General features: G+C 31.9%; 5 protein-coding genes across 6 annotated transcripts; all 5 read right to left on the reverse strand.

Moving 5' to 3' along the window:
* Positions 1-1,021: 1,021 nt before the first annotated feature.
* Positions 1,022-2,746, reverse strand: LOC17898597 (paired amphipathic helix protein Sin3-like 3). The gene is made up of 5 exons (XM_006305796.2): positions 2,645-2,746; positions 1,917-2,079; positions 1,647-1,812; positions 1,436-1,537; positions 1,022-1,341 (listed from the first exon to the last, which is right to left on the reverse strand). Exons 2-5 carry the CDS (start codon positions 2,057-2,059, stop codon positions 1,240-1,242), a joined length of 513 nt encoding a protein of 170 aa, XP_006305858.1. The 5' UTR covers positions 2,060-2,079; positions 2,645-2,746; the 3' UTR covers positions 1,022-1,239.
* A 3,664-nt stretch (positions 2,747-6,410) lies between these two features.
* Positions 6,411-7,599, reverse strand: LOC17899881 (paired amphipathic helix protein Sin3-like 3). The gene is made up of 5 exons (XM_023777059.1): positions 7,457-7,599; positions 7,116-7,373; positions 6,841-7,018; positions 6,541-6,675; positions 6,411-6,479 (listed from the first exon to the last, which is right to left on the reverse strand). The coding sequence occupies exons 1-5, from the start codon at positions 7,597-7,599 to the stop codon at positions 6,411-6,413; spliced, it is 783 nt and encodes a 260-aa protein (XP_023632827.1).
* Positions 7,600-8,760: 1,161 nt separating this feature from the next.
* On the reverse strand, positions 8,761-10,180 carry LOC17898067 (paired amphipathic helix protein Sin3-like 6). Its single transcript, XM_023777063.1, has 6 exons — positions 10,065-10,180; positions 9,684-9,719; positions 9,329-9,583; positions 9,126-9,243; positions 8,905-9,006; positions 8,761-8,832 (listed from the first exon to the last, which is right to left on the reverse strand). Exons 1-6 carry the CDS (start codon positions 10,178-10,180, stop codon positions 8,761-8,763), a joined length of 699 nt encoding a protein of 232 aa, XP_023632831.1.
* A 1,279-nt stretch (positions 10,181-11,459) lies between these two features.
* On the reverse strand, positions 11,460-12,381 carry LOC17899846 (paired amphipathic helix protein Sin3-like 3). The gene is made up of 3 exons (XM_023789098.1): positions 12,320-12,381; positions 11,828-11,999; positions 11,460-11,713 (listed from the first exon to the last, which is right to left on the reverse strand). The coding sequence occupies exons 2-3, from the start codon at positions 11,986-11,988 to the stop codon at positions 11,575-11,577; spliced, it is 300 nt and encodes a 99-aa protein (XP_023644866.1). The 5' UTR covers positions 11,989-11,999; positions 12,320-12,381; the 3' UTR covers positions 11,460-11,574.
* Positions 12,382-13,635: 1,254 nt separating this feature from the next.
* On the reverse strand, positions 13,636-14,479 carry LOC17899845 (paired amphipathic helix protein Sin3-like 3). Of its 2 annotated transcripts, XR_002835348.1 has the most exons (3): positions 14,427-14,479; positions 14,023-14,183; positions 13,636-13,890 (listed from the first exon to the last, which is right to left on the reverse strand). XR_002835348.1 is itself a non-coding variant. In XM_006304808.2 (2 exons), exons 1-2 carry the CDS (start codon positions 14,160-14,162, stop codon positions 13,758-13,760), a joined length of 273 nt encoding a protein of 90 aa, XP_006304870.1. In that variant the 5' UTR covers positions 14,163-14,344; the 3' UTR covers positions 13,636-13,757. The 2 variants fall into 2 exon arrangements, 1 of the variants encoding a protein (XP_006304870.1); XM_006304808.2 differs by lacking the exon at positions 14,427-14,479 and having other exon boundaries at positions 14,023-14,344.
* Positions 14,480-16,408: the final 1,929 nt, after the last annotated feature.

A 16,408-nucleotide genomic window follows, 5' to 3' on the forward strand; every position in this document is an offset into this window, starting at 1 on the left:
AAAGTCGTCTTTTAACATGACGGTATAAACAAAGGATTAGGTCCTAGCTTGAATAACCCCACTCAAGTCTTAAGAGAAAAATCATTCACTCCCCGTAATTATTTACTACACAACTTTGCATGAGTGAAAAAAATTTGGCATCAAACTGATGGGATTAAGAGATATCAAGCTTGCACTTCTCAAAAAGCCATAATAAGCTAATTCTCAAAAACTAATATATTCTTTTAAGGACCACATGGAACAGAAGCTACACATGTGAAACAATCAATTCAAACAGAGCAAACCAATCAACCAGTGGATTAGTAGATATGTCATAATCTCATCCTTAACCAAAGAACTATGGGATCCAGATCATATGGGAAAAGAAAACCAAATCATATCAAATTGAGGGATTCACAAGTTGACTAAGCTTCATCACTCGGATTTGATGATTAATGAATCACATATACAAAAAATATATAAAATGAACTCAAAATTCGAAATCATACCACTAATTCATACAACAAGCAACATATCTAGCAACTACAAAAGCAATGAACCAGAGAATGCGTAACAACTTGTAGTGGACGTAACGAAAATAAAACAAAAAGAAGAAAGATCACATGTTTATAGTTACCGAGTCTCGGATACGAATGGAGAGAAAGGCTTCACGATCACGAAGCAGGAGACTAGACGAGCTTCTAAAAGATATCTCTCTCGATGTTCGTGATATATCTTTAAATAGGGTTTTTGTTTACGAATTATGATCCCAGGGTTTTACGTAAGAAATTTCTATTTATTTTATGATTTCTTCTTATTTATTTGATACAAATCAATTATTATCTACTTCTCTTTTTATCAAAATTTATCTTAAATATTTGATATTTTAAATATTTGTTTCAACATCAAAATTTTCTTTGATTAAATATGATCAATTTTTAAGCATAAAACTAATTTAATAATTTTAATTGTTTTGATATTTATTGAAAACAAATCAATTTTCCCGAATGGTGTGTGAATCGCATCTAGTTTAGTCCATAAATTGGAAAAAGAAGTTTCAGTTCAATTAAATTCACAATAACCAAAATAAGGTTACGATAGGTTTTTTCCAATACAATCAACACGATCAAAATTCAAAAACAAAGATTTGAATAACAACACACATGTGCATGTAAGAAGCATCGAACTAAAATCTAAAATCTCTGTAGAGGAGACTATACACTCCCATTCAAGTTTACAGAATACATATTATAATCTCGGTTATAGCTGTAGTAACGCTAATGCTACACGATCCTTCTTCTTTTCGAAAATTGTGAGGAAGTCCTCGATCAAATCTTCATGATAATAGAGAACATCAATGACCTGCAAAGACAATATATACAATAACCAAAATCAAAACCTAGAGAGAACAACAACAGACAAGTAGAAAGTAATAGCCATGTAAGAACAAACATACCTCCTCCTGCGCCTGCTTTACAGACAACTTTCCCTCTTTAAACATCTCCATTATCTGGCGAAACGACCCGACTACTTCAGTATCAAGGGTCTTAAACCTTGTCTGCAGAAGAATGAAGTTTTTGTAAAATAGTTAGCAAAGAGGAATACAATAAAAAGAAATTTGGTATCTGCCTAGGATTATTTGTCATATTAGCATTTGTGTTGTGTACCTTAAGCTTGTTCATAAACTCCTCTGCATCAGCATGTATCTTGTTGGTATGAGGATTCTTGATCCTCTTAGCCTCATCAGGAAGGAAGACATTGAAACCATGAAGCAGATCATCATGGTCTTCCATGAGTTCCTCAACCCTTGCAACCATAACATCTTTATCGACCCTACAGCAAGAGACATAGTAACATCAGAATCAATTCATGCACAAAAGTGTTTTGTTATGTAGATTCACAGTTGAAACCAAAGAGAAGAAGAGGAGAATACATACTTCTGATTGCGGATACCATTCAGGAGCTTGAGAAACTCAGCATATTTTGATGGTTCATCATGGAATGTTTCCTTGACAGCAGCGAGGTATGACTGCGCATCATTAATAGTTGGAGCTGCTGGTGACACTCTTCTTCCGACCATGGTTTGTTTCTGGCTAAAACCTTTTGGTATTCAAAGAAAGAGATTATTTTTGGTCAGTAAAACAGATCACATCATTGAGATTAATTCCTCTGCTAACTCTTTACAATGTAGCTCTACAATTTCTTAAAGAAACAGAACCTAGAATGCAGAAATATACAAATCTCATTCCACAGTTTAGGATATCCCTCAACACTGAATAAGAACCATTGAAGAAGACTTGTCTCAACCAAAATCAACAAATACTAATACATTCCCTTAAGAACCACACATAACAGAACCTAAGAACGTGAAGCAGCCAATACAAAACAGAGCAAACCAATCAAACACTTATAATTCTTAAAATCTCAATCTCAACAAATACTAAGAGACTATTAAAGAGGTAGCTCCTAGCTAGTCATCTCTTATTTGAGGGTTTTAGTTAGATTTGATGATATTGCCGTAAAATACTCATAGATGCATAGCAAAATTGTGAAGAACCATCCCAGGAATTACAAAAAGCTAGCAATTACTAAGCCTGAAAGAAAAACTCTTAAAGCAATGAACAAACAAACGAAAACAAAAAAGAGGAGGTCATCGTATGGTTACCGAATCTTGGAGACGAATAAGAACAAGGCTTCGGCTTCAGGAACAAGCAAGCTTCTCTTTCTCTCTCTCTCCCTCTCTCTCTCTCTATTACAACACACGATCACAAAGGATAACTATGTTTTAGGGTTTTTCTTGTCATATGTTTTCTCATATATATATGAAGGATACATTGTCATTGGCGGCGGAAACACTAAATATCTCGGATACTACAAAACCCAAAAATCAAACGAAAGAAACAAAAGCCCAAACGAGAAAGCGAAAGCCCATCTTACCCAAAAAAAAGAAGAAAAAAGCGAAAGCCCAAACGAGAAAAACAAAAGCCCAAACGAAAAAATCGTTGCTTAAAGTTATATAAAAACTAAGTAAAATCGTAATACAAACCGCAAAATACAAAACAAAATTCAAAGACTTAAATAAGTTTCAAAAATATAAAGAACTTGCCAAACTTATTCCCTCACTAATGTGAACAAAGCAACCCACAAAGGCACAAAGGAGTCCATCTTGCACTTACAAAACCTCTTATTGGGAAACCAGAGTACTTATCAAATAGATTAAACCTTAATTTATATTCCCGATGAGAAAACACGAGATACAAAGACCAAATTCCATTAATCTTTCGAAAACATCTGATTAAAAAAAAAAACATTTCTACAAATAGTACAAAAATAAGTTTTATTTCTAAATTTGGCATGTTACTAATATTATTTTTGGAAATTTTTGAAGTGCTATTGAGAAAAGGGAAAACGTAAAGATGTTTATCCAGAATTGTTCGTTAGATGTTTACATATAAGAGGAAAAGGAAATATAACATATATATATATATATATATATATATATATATTTACTTGGATATATCAGATATGGATATATTCCCATTCATACTCGGTTTATATAGGTTAAGTGGTTAACATGTTTTCATAAAATTAACTGTCGATATTAAAATATTTAATGTTCAGAAAAAATCGTAGTATGTGAACTCGCACTATGATGGATCAAAAATATATACATAAACGATGCCATTTCTCATACAGAGACACATCTCAAGATGGAGGTTCTCGTGTGGTGATCTGCTTCTGAAGCAGCAAGAGCTTGCTGAAAAGCTCCGAATTGAATAAGCAAGAATGGGAATTAAGATCAAGAAGATCATGTTCAGGTTATATTTTGAAGTCGAAAACGTAATTAAAGAGGAAGATGAAGAGTTCTTGGATAGGAAGATGAGAGTGCCTTGAGTTAATTCTCAGTTTACTTGCTTCATTTACAACTTGATTAATGTTTTATCAGCAGAGTTTATTAATACCATACCATCATATGGGGTTGGAGGTTTTTATCGTTAGGATTTAGGAACTTCAATAAGCATCATGTATACGGGTCAATGAAAAGTTAAAGCTAAATGACAAACCTTGTTAGTTGTTTGATAACAAAAAATTTATCCATACAAAAAAAAAAAAAAAAAAACTATGACATATATTATAGTTTCTAATACACATGAAACTGGTTAAATATTAAGCGGTTGAAGTAATATAGACATCCCTGCGTCACGAACTAAACTCTCTTGAGAAAATCCAGCCAAGAAGGGAGCAAATTCTAGAAGCAAATCAGGATGCTCCCGAAACAGTATCGTACTCTGAGACCAAATTAAAATAAAATAAAAACATGTTTAGATGACAATTAAATGTGTAACTAATTAAGAAAAGAGTATTGCAACAAAATATACACCTAAACTTTAGAACATAATTATACAAATGGATATATATATATATATATATATATATATATATATATATAACACAATGAACCTAACCTCATGGCAAATCTGAGCCATCGTCTTGCTTCCACTTTCCCACATCAATAGATTGTTGAGAAAAGAATAGAACACATCGATATTACCCTCAAACCTTGCCTGAAGTTATACGGAATAGTTTAATAGAGAAATGATATAACACAAAAAGCAGTATATAGTTATCTCCTTGGATAGATATGGTTGAGAGACATAGCATAATTACCTTAACGTTATAAATAAACTTATATGCATCTAGACGGTATGGCTGTTCATCTCCTCTTCCTTCAGATGTAGTTTCTTCAGATGTAGTTTGAAGTTTGGCTAGACCTTCATTTAAAAAATAAGTTACGTTTTCATTAGCAAAATGTAATTGAAAGTTATAAAACTTTAAAACAAAAAGCCATAAGCCATTTCATAAATAGGCTCATCCTCAAAAAAGTGTCACCTGTAGTTAGGTTTTCTATATCTTCTCCTCCTCCAGGCATGGTCACGTTTGAAGTTTAGCTAGAGCTTCATTTACCAAAATAAAATAAAATAATGTAACGTTTTCATTAAAATAAAATTGAATTGAAAACGTTAACGTTGTTGAATCGTAAAAGGATTAATTACGCTATATTACGCTAACGGTGAATCGCATTTATTATCCTTTGAAGAAACAAAACCTAGTAAAAAGCAATGAGTTGAATAGTAAAGCAACTTGACAATGTAACTTTACTTTGTAAAACTAATTATAAACCAAACCAAACTAAACCTTATAGGATTGGAGACCTCAATGTCATAAAGAACCACCTTCTTGTCGAAACCAAACTACAACAATTTCATATGTAGACGAAAAATTCATATAAAGTTCATCAATCAACATCTTTGAAGCACTGAAAGTCAAATTCGAAACGAATCAAAGGGGAAAATAGAGGAAGGATTTGAAAGCAACTGACCAAAAACACTCAACCGTCGAACCTAATCGCTAGAACACGAAACAACAATTTTTTAGAACTAGATTCACCAAATTGAGAGAGATATATCTCTCAAGGATTTGTATATATATATATATTTATTTATGTGACGCTTATTCGAGGGGGTTGTATGAAAGCTTTTTTTTTTGTTTTTGTTTTTGTTTTTACCTTTTTCACCAATCTTTTTATATAACAACCAAATAATGATAAAGGTCCTAATTTTTTTAAATATTATTTATTCTAATACGATAAATACAATTACAAGTAGATATATTTATTTCTAATCGATAGGATAAATACAAATAATACCTTAACTTATTCAACAGAATCCAAAACTGCTGGATATGCGGCTAATTCCCGGTTTGATCGGTCAATATCAGATTTTAGTCGTTGAAATAGACGAGACCCAAATCTCATGTCTTGCACGGACTGTAGAAGCATATCCGCATGTTAATTATCATGATTTTCTATTTTTCCACCAAAAAAAAAAATCATGATTTTCTATTTTCTACATACTTGGTAACTTGGAATCAAATTATCAAACTAAAAGCTCAAATGTCTACAATGCGTAAATAATTTAAAACAGTTTCAGAACTATCCAATCTATACTATTATAAAACATATTTATTTGGTTCCGTCTTAGTTTTCTAATAAAAGTTGACAACAAAATCTCATGATTTCTTGCTAACGAGCTAGGAAGTATTTAACAAAAAGAACCATGTATGTACATATGTCAGAAGAATTGACCTGAATTCAAACCTCTATACGATATGAAACAATACAATCATATGTGCGTTGACAAATTTTGTTTTTTTTTTTTAATATACAATCATATGTGCATATATCATGATGTCATATTGTCATGTTCTCTATTAAGCGTAAGGATCGACCTAATAAACTCAAAAGTCTACAAATGAAACTATACACTCACTTGTCGCTCGAAAGAACTATATATACCTTTTCTAGTCTCTTATACCCAAAATATTATATTCAAGCATCCTTATAATATGTGCTCACAGCTGCTCAGCTATCTTTAGTGGTTCTTGAAAATTTCTGAAAACTCCGTGATTAAATCTTCATGACCCTGAACAAGTGAAATGACCTGCAAATATAACAAAACGAATCAAACCCAAGAGAACTAAGAAATTAAAGTGAAAACTCACCAAGTGTGTCTCACTCAAGAACCCTACCTCCTTGTACAACTCCTTTACGGACTTGTTTCCTTCTTGGTACACTTTCATTATCTCAAGAAATGACTCGTATACATGACGACCATCCTCCTGAAGCTGAAACCTTGCCTGTACATTGACGGATTTGGTAGCATAGATGAAACATCAAAATGGTAAAAAAAAATTTCTTTTTATTCATTTCCATTAAAAGAAGGCCAACACCATCACAAGGCTGAACAAAATGGTAATTGCTTAGGCATTAGTTGTATTGTATACCATTTTAGCATTCTATACCTTAAGCTTGCCAATAAAACTCTTTACACGTTTTCTTTTGTTATCATCAGATGCATTCCGCTGATGGAGGAGTCTCTGAGTCTCAGCTGGAAGGAAGGCTATTAAGCGAAGAAACAGACTCTGGTGATCTTTCAGGAGCTCCTCCAAGTACTCAATGCCATCAGCAATATCAATTACACTACAAAGAGAATAATAACCATCAGAATCAATTCACAGTGTGTGTGCTACTCGTGTATTGTATATACTAACACTTGAGATTAAGGGCAAACAAGAACTCATACCTATCACGTCTAAGATCACAAAAGTGCTTGAAAAACACGTAATATTTGAGAGGGTTATCACGAAAGGCTTTCTTCACAGCAGTAAGGTATGAATTCAAATCTTCCTTAACTGATGTGCTTCTTGCTTTGTCAGGCTCGGGAGGGATGGTTATCGTAGTCCCAGCTGGAAGGAAGACACTGAAACCAAGAAGCAGATTCCGGTGATCTTTAAGGAGTGCCTCCACCCTTGCAAAGACACTATTGGCATCAACTCTTACAAAAGAGACAAGTAAACATCAGAATCAGTTCACATGTGTATGTGTTTTGTTGTGTTAGATAGGAAAAATAAGTCATACCCACGACTATGTCTATAATCCTTCATGAGCTTGAGAAACTCTCGATATTTTGCAGGTTCATCATGGAAGGCTTCCTTCACAGACCTTACGTATGAAAGCGCATCAGCAAAAGTTGGCGTGGGTGTTACGCTTCTTCCAACCATGGTGTGAGATTGCCCTAAACTACATTTTTTTTTTATCATCCAAAGAAAGAGATCAGATCACTGATCTTTCAAGAAACAGAGCCAAGTGCAGCAACATATCAATCTCATTCCTCAAGAACTGTAATCCAAATCGACTAAAATTATAATGCTATATCATTCTTCTGAGTCAAAACCCTAATCAAAACCAGATACTGAGGCCTCAATGTAACTCTCAACGATGAAGACGTTATAATTCAAGAAGCGCTTCATTAGATCGAGGAAGGCTGTGAAAACCCTAATCGTCCGGTGAATTCACATTTTAAATGAACGAAACAAAGATAAACCGAAAGAGGAACAAAGTATAGTTTACCGATGTTAGCAGAGCAAAGTGGCAATGAACAAGGAGCTTCGTCTTCGCAGAGTAAAGGGAGTTCAAGATTTCTAGAAGCAAAGTACCTCAGAGACTGATTTGTGTGTTTTATACTCAAGAGTTTAAATTTATAGTAGGGGATTTCATATTTGATTTCATTTTTTATTATATACTATCAGACTTTTGTTTGCATTTATCAGATAAATTAAAGAAAAATATTTTCATAAAATCATATATTAATTTTTAAATTTTATCAGATATACTTCAATCAGAGAACGTATTTGGTAAGTATTAGATTTACTTGATTTTGGTTCGGTCTGCTCTGTTTCTTGGGGCCATCTATATATGATTGAGTTTAGGCTATGTTCCTCTCTGTTTTTCTTGCTACGTTGAACTCTTTTTGACTTTTGACTGTTACTTAAGACCTCTATAATAGTATATGAAACAATACAATCATTCCACACCTCAAATATCTGTATTTGTTTTTGGCCATTTATATATAATTGAGTTTGAGCTCTGTTCCTCCTCTCTGTTTTTGTTTCTGCGGTGAACTCTGTTTTTAGAGAGTTTTTTTAGTGTTTTAACTCTACATTTTCTAATCAAAGATAAATCAAGAAAAATCCTTACATCCATGTCTTCATAGTAACGAGGAAATATTTACAAAAGCAAACTTTAAGACTCTCTTCTCGTTAGAAGCTCTAATCTTTTTGTCTCTTAAGGCAGAAGCTCAAATCTTTTTGTCTCTTAAGGCAGAAGCTCTAATCTTTTTGTATCTTAAGGCAGAGACAGTCTTCCAATGTCCTTATCTATCTTTAGACTCTAATACTGAAGATATCTGAAAACTCAATGACTAAATCTTCATGACCCTGAAGAAGTCGAATGACCTGCAAAAGATAACAAAAACAAATCAAACCAAATAGAACTAAGAAAGTGCAACTCACCTCCAAGAACCCTACCTCAATATACGCCTCATCGTTGGACTTGTTTCCCTCTCTGTAGATTCTCAATATCTGGAGAACTGAGTTAACTACATGACTACCATCTCCCTGAAACCTTGCCTGCACATGGACCGACGGACATTTTTGTTACGTAAACCACAAGTTAACATATAGGAAACGTTCAAAATGGGTTTCCTTAATCTGTAGGCTTAGTTAACAATATAAGCATTTCTCTATACCTTAAGGTTCCTGATAAAATTCGCTTTAGGCGAAAGAAAGACACTGAAACCAAGAAGCAGATTCTGGTGATCTTTCATGAGTTCTTCCACCCTTTCAATGACAATAGCAGTATCAACCCTAAAAAGAGACTTGGTAACATCAGAATCAATTCACATACAGGTTTGTCGTTGTGTGCTGACTGAGAAAACACTATAATTCATACCTGCGAGCTCTAAAATCATTCAAAAGCTTAATAAGTTGGGCATATTTTGCAGGTTCCTCATGAAATGCTTTCTTCACAGCAGTGAGGTATGAAGTCGCATCATCCATAGTTGCCCCATTTCCCAACTCTTTGCTAGCCTCAGGTGGGATGGTTATCTGAAATCCAGGTGGAAGGAAGGCATTGAAACCAAGAAGCAGATTCAAGTGATCTTTCAAGAGTTTCTCCATCCTTGCAATGACAGTACCTGTATCGAGTCTACAAAGAGAAATAAATATAACATCAGAATCGATTCATATATGTGTACTGTGCAGTGCAGATTGAACTAAACATAACATGAAATGAAAACAATTCATACCTTCGAGCATTAAAAGCATTTATTATCTTATGAAACTCGTCATATTTTTCAGGTCCATCATGAAATGCTTTCTTCACAGCAGTAAGGAATGAATCCAAATCTTCCTTAACTGGTGTGCTTCTTGCTTTGTCGTCAGGCTCGGGCGGGATGGTTATCGTAGTCCCAGCTGGAAGGAAGACACTGAAACCAAGAAGCAGATTCCGGTGATCTTTAAGGAGTTCCTCCACCCTTGCAAAGACACTATTGTCACCAACTCTAGGAAACAGACAAGTAACATCAGAATCAGTTCACATGTATGTTGTTGTATAGATTTTTAAAAACCAGATATGTAACATGGAGAAAGATAATTCGTACCCAGGACTTTGTTTATAATCGTTCATGAGCTTGAGAAACTCTCGATATTTTGCAGGTTCATCATGGAATGCATCCCTCACAGACCTTACGTATGAAAGCGCATCAGCAAAAGTTGGCGTGGGTGTTACGCTTCTTCCAACCATGGTGTGAGATAGCCCTAAACTACTATCGAAAGAAAGAGATCAGATCATTGACACTGAATCCATCTACTATCTCAAAGTTATTTCTTTAAAATCTTTCAAGAAACAGAGCCAAGTGCAGTAACATATCAATCTCATTCCTCAAGAAGTGTAATCCAAAACGACTAAGATTATAATGCAATATCATTCTTCTGACTCAAAAACCCTAATCAAAACCAGATTCGAGGCCTCAATGTAACGATCTCAAGAATCGCTTCATTAGATCGAGAAAGGATTTGAAAGCAACGAACCAGAAAACTTTAATCGTCCGGTGAATTACAAAGAAAAATAGAAAGAGTAACCAAGGATACGTTTACGGATATCAGTAGAGCAAAGTGGTAATGAAAAAAAAGCTTCGTCTTCGCTGAGTAAAGCGAGTTCAAGATTTGAATTTATTTTATTCACGAGTCTGTATTTATAGTAGGGAATTTCATATTCTTTTTTTATTATCGACTTTTGTTTGCATGGATCAGAATCAGACAAATTAATTAAATACATTTTCATAAAACCCTGCCTGCACATGGACGGGAGATTTTGTTACTTGAACCACAAGTTAACATATAGGAAACGTTGGAAATGGGTTTCCTTAATCCGTTCATTAAGATTATTTTTATATGGATGATTCATGTAATGTTCATCTTCAATAATAGAATACTCATGTACATTTCATCGATAAATAAACATGTAGAAAAATAATCTCCATAGAAAGAAAACAACAAGAAGGCTGATCAATAAACTTGAAAAGAAGATTCAAATGAGAGATGGAGAATTGGAGATCGCAACTAACCTAAAAGGAAGAAGATGATGATCGTATAGTTACTGGACGAGCAAGAAGCTTTGTCGCCGCAGAGTGACGGACTTCAAGATTTGAAGAAACAGCTATTTTATGCTACAAAGTATTAGTATTTGAATTAGCTTTTCCTTTTCAATTAGATGTTTTGAAATCTTTTTATTCATTTTAAACTTGCTCAGGCTTTTTTATATAATTTTCTCTGGATATACTTATATAAATTTATGGGCAATTCTTATAAATACCAATAACTTAAGTTTTTTTTGTAAACTTTGGTTATTAATTAAATCAAATGATCAATTAGGAAAAATTAAAAAATTGGGGAAATTTAAGTAAATGATAATAACACAAAATAAGTAAAATGAAAATTAAAAAAATATAACCTTTACATAATTTTAATTTTATCATTGTTTGTTAAATATAATTTACAGTCTTATTTATAAAATAAAATGGTTAGATCCAAATATTCTTAAATAAAAGGAAAAAACGAACCACAAATATTTATTCGATATAGAACAAATCTAAAACCGAACTTGGTTTATACAAACCAAGAAATCCCAAAGCAGCATCACCTACCCTCTCCTGCCCCAACATAATAATTAGTAATCTCCAAACTCTTTGGTAAGAATGTATTGAAACCCGAAATCAAATTACGTTGTCCTCTTAGCAGTTTCTCCACCTCTTTTATGCAATCATCCCTATCAATTCTACAATGAAATTAAAAAAAAAATCAAAATTAGTTATACTTCTAAAAAATAAACCCACATATTGTTTAATCATATTTTCCAAAAAACAAAACTATAATATGTCACATACTATACCTCCTAGCTTTAAAATTATTCATGATCGCAACAAAGTCATCATATTTTTTACTATCATTATGAAAATGATCCCTCAGAACCCTAAGATATGCATAAGCATCATCTTTATTTGCCTTCGGTTTGCTTCCTTCTCCCATATGTTTACTTTTTCCTCCCACCATGTTAGTCGAAGCTTTATTTTTCAAATAAAGAGAGTGATTTTCTTATTATTTTTTTCATTATAGAGATAAATATATTATTTAATTTTGATTTCCATCATCTTAAACATATTACCTATTTTCTCTAAAAGTAAATTAATAAAATATTAGGGAAAAAATAACAGAATTTTGCATCAGGGATCTTAATTAATTAACATTTGCTAGGACTAAATAAGGTGTATGCAAAGAACCATGCATGCATACAGATTGCAAAGCACGAGAACATGCCAATTATTAACTTTAGATCGATAAAACGGTCAAATAAGAATTGTGAGATGACTTCAAAGTAACAAACCAGAAACTTTTACTACGGTCACAAGCTTCACCTCTAGCAGATTGATGGTATTGAGTTGTATGGGTGTGCTATATATATATTTAAACTTTGATATAAATATGTCCATTTGCAATTAAGATATTTGTAGCAATTAAGATATTTGTAGCAATGAGAGATAATTATACTATAATAGTATTATAATATTAAATGAAATAAACATATGTCAGTTGTATATAAAATTATCTCACATTTTAATTATCATTAACAGATTTGTATATAAACTTTAGTAATAAACTACAGATCTTAGTACAGTAATTGTGAAATGACTTCTGTACTTTAACTTTTCCGAGAGTATAAAATCACTTTTGTTACAATGTGGCATTTACTATTACAATTTTTTATTTTATAAAAAAATCTAATTATAAAGAAAATATAGACAACATGTCTTAAAATGTATTGATGCCATTAATCTTTAAATAAACGAGATATATATCTAGTAAGTAGTAAATTTACTTTCTTAGTTTTTGTCAAAAATTGTACTTTCTTCTTTTTTGGTCAACAAATACTTAGTAAACTGGGGTCTTTCTGTAAGGTGTATGCCTCAATGGAAATTTAAAGTAAAAAAAACAAAAAACAAAACAAAAACGTAGTAAACTGACTTTGTAAAATTGATGCACAATAAAGAAAATACACCAGTTTTTTCCTTAAAGTTTTAACTAGGTATTAAGGTGTATTTTGTTTTTTTGGGTTACGAATTAGGATTGTAAGGATTTAATTTTTTGGTAAAATCTGTCGAAATATGAACTTTTAAAGCTCTCGTTATACATACTAAATCAATGATGATGACTCGATGAGAAAAATAATGTATTTCACTAATTAAAAAAATATAATTAATATTAATCCAATCCAATAGAGAGAATGACATATTATTTTCTATATTGAGCATGTTATAAAAAAAAAAAAAAAAAAAAAAAAAACTAGCTATTCACTCTATTCTCCTTTGGAACAAGATATTTCATACTTTGTAGGTTGTTGACATATATATACACAGAGTTGTAATAAGCTTGTAAACTCTAAAGTGGACATATCACATATGACATATGTCGAGTAGCTTATAGCAAGGGCAGCGAATCGGTTAAAAACTTAAAATAACTTGATCGTCTCCGTACGTATAACATTTTTAAGATTTGTTGAATTAGAAGAGTAAAGAGTTGTAGGCAAAAAAAAAAAAAAAGAAGAGTAAAGAGTTGAGAAGAGATTGATAATATATATAAAAGTTGGAAAGAAGAAAGATATAATTAGAACCTTATTTATTATAAGCCTATATATATATAATGGCTAAATCCAATATATATTACATGATGAGTCCATATATAATGAAAGAAAGAGAACGAATCACAAAGCAGATTCTACTTATTAAGAAGAATATCATGAACCAGAGAGAGGCTACATACATCGATCACCTACCCTCTAAGTTGTACCAATCAGCGATCTCCAAACATTTTGGCAAGAATACATTGAAACCCGAAATCAAGTCTCGATGTCCTTTAAGCAAATCCTTTACCTCTTCTATGCAAGCATTCCTATCAAGTCTACAATGAAAAGTATATAATCAAAATTAATATTAGCTTTATTTAACAGTTTTATAGTGCTACTATACCCTAATATGAATTAAACTACTAATAATAAAAAAATTATAGTATCTTGCAAAATTATATACATACTTCCGAGCTTTGAATTTGTTCATGATTGCTACAAAATCGTCATATTTATCACGTTCATTATGAAATTTATTCTTCACAGTCCTAAGGTATGCATATGCATCATCTTTCGTAGCCATCGGTTTACTTCCTTCTCCCGCCATGGTTTAAAATTAGTCGAAAATCTTCATTTGCAAAAAAAAATTAAAGAGAGTGGCTTTTTTTAACTATTCTTTAATAGTAACTTTAAAATTTTGGAAAAAAAAAATTGCATCAAGGATCTAATTAATTCAGAATTACTAGAACTAAAGAGAAAATAAGTGCATGCGTATGTCAATAATCCCTTCTTCTTTTTTTCAATGTTAGCAATAATCAAATAATTTACATATATTATCTTAAATTGTGAACAGAATTTAAAAGTAACGAACCAGAAATTATATTACGAATACAAAGGTTCACCTATGTAGAAGCACTAGCACATGAATGGTTATGAGTTATATCATGTATATATATATGGGTGTCTTTTTACATATACGTACAATAATATTAAATGAAATAAAAGACATGTATATCAGACGATCTGTCGTAAATAAATTTTAAAACCAAATATAACTAAAGCAACTAATTAAAGAATTTTGTTTTTCAATTAAAGAAATTTTGTTTGAAGCACTTTTAATTTATGTGTAAAAGCACTTTTAATTTATATCCTAATAAGCATCATCTGTCAAAACTTGTTTAACGTAAAGGTTAAAGTTACATTTTTTACAATGTGGCAATTAATCATCATTATTATATATAGTATATTTATTTATTTCTTTTATAAATATTTATTTGATATCAAATAAATATATCAGATGTGAAATAATCGAATTCGTTGCACCAAAAAAAGGGAATGGTTGAACATGTTATTTCTTAAATAAACTGAAGTAAAACCGGGAGATAACCAAGAATTTGACGACACAGGTTTAAGAGTCAAATTGAAGCCGGTTATTAGAGCTAAAGCGGTCGCGTTTTGGCTTTGCCAAAAAATCTTTGTAACCAAATTTCATACTTGTGGGATTACATAAACACAGATCAAGAGAGAACCAAAGAAAAAACACTCTTAATCTAACATCAAGCTATATAGATTTGGTCTTGGGGTCATAATGCATGGGACACATATGGTGGTGACATAGTTTGTGTACCCAAGTCCATCTTCTAATTTGTATTGAGCAAATTAAACGACAACTTGACTTTAATTTTTTTATTTTTTTTTCATATCATCTTCAGCAAATCATTCATATAATGCTTTATCCGAACTTTTAACAGGTTTCTCAAACTTTTTTTAAAAACCATTTTTACTTTTAACTGGATTTCTAACCCCAAAACATTAGGAATCAACATTCAAACCCAATGCTCTTATTCTCTCTTTCTTCCTCTTTGAGGCTTGAGTTGGTGAGTTTGGTTTATTGTCTGCAATAAAAACCTACCTAATTGTCCCTCTCCTTACATTACAACCTAATTGAACCCAATCTTATAATTAGTAATGATTATGATCAATTAATGCCTCAATGATTAATTAACACGATAGATGTTTTTATTGATAGGTTAGAAACGTATAATACTTTTAAAAAACGGATATTATTAGGAAAAATTGAAATTTTTAATACTGATTTACGTAAATCCTACCTTTAGTGAGAGAGCCAGCATTTTTACTATCTTATCTTCAACAACTAAACCATATTTGTAGTGTAATATTATTAGGAATGTCGCCTATGTAACTTTTACGTAAAACCATTATATATCATCAAGATATCAATATGTGCTACTAAAATTCGTTCAATACGTTTTGATACAAAAGTATTATATACGTTGGTTACGTATAAAGTAAAATGTCATGCCCAATATAGGCTTCAAAAACTGCACTAACGAAATAAAGTTGTGCATGTGCGTTTACGTAAATACGATGTGTTCGTTCATACTGCATATATAATATAGATGTTGAATCAATGAATTTTAATAAGATATATATGTATAGGCATAGATGAATCCAAAAAACAGCCATGATTGAGGAGCAGCTTCCATGTGGAAAATGCTTATGATTGGTTCTTGTGCTAATGTTTTGCAAATGATAATAACAAAACTCCAAGCAAGGCTTGGACCCAGTCCTTTGTAATCTGCAAAACCATACTCGCTAGTATCATTACTATTACGTTTCTACCAATTATATAATACTCTATCTATAACCACCAAAGTTATTAATAACATAACACTTATGGTGGTAATTAAGGTAATTTATATCAGCCAAAATTATGTAAAACAATCAAATAGACAAAGGAATTAGAACAGTGCATGCCTATTATAACAAAAGCTATAATGTTAGAAGATATCGTTTTTGTTGCATATAGATCAAGCAAATATTTATACCGTA

Source organism: Capsella rubella, unplaced genomic scaffold (genome assembly GCF_000375325.1).
Source record: "Capsella rubella cultivar Monte Gargano unplaced genomic scaffold, Caprub1_0 scaffold_1, whole genome shotgun sequence".
Classification (NCBI taxonomy): Eukaryota; Viridiplantae; Streptophyta; class Magnoliopsida; order Brassicales; family Brassicaceae; genus Capsella; species Capsella rubella.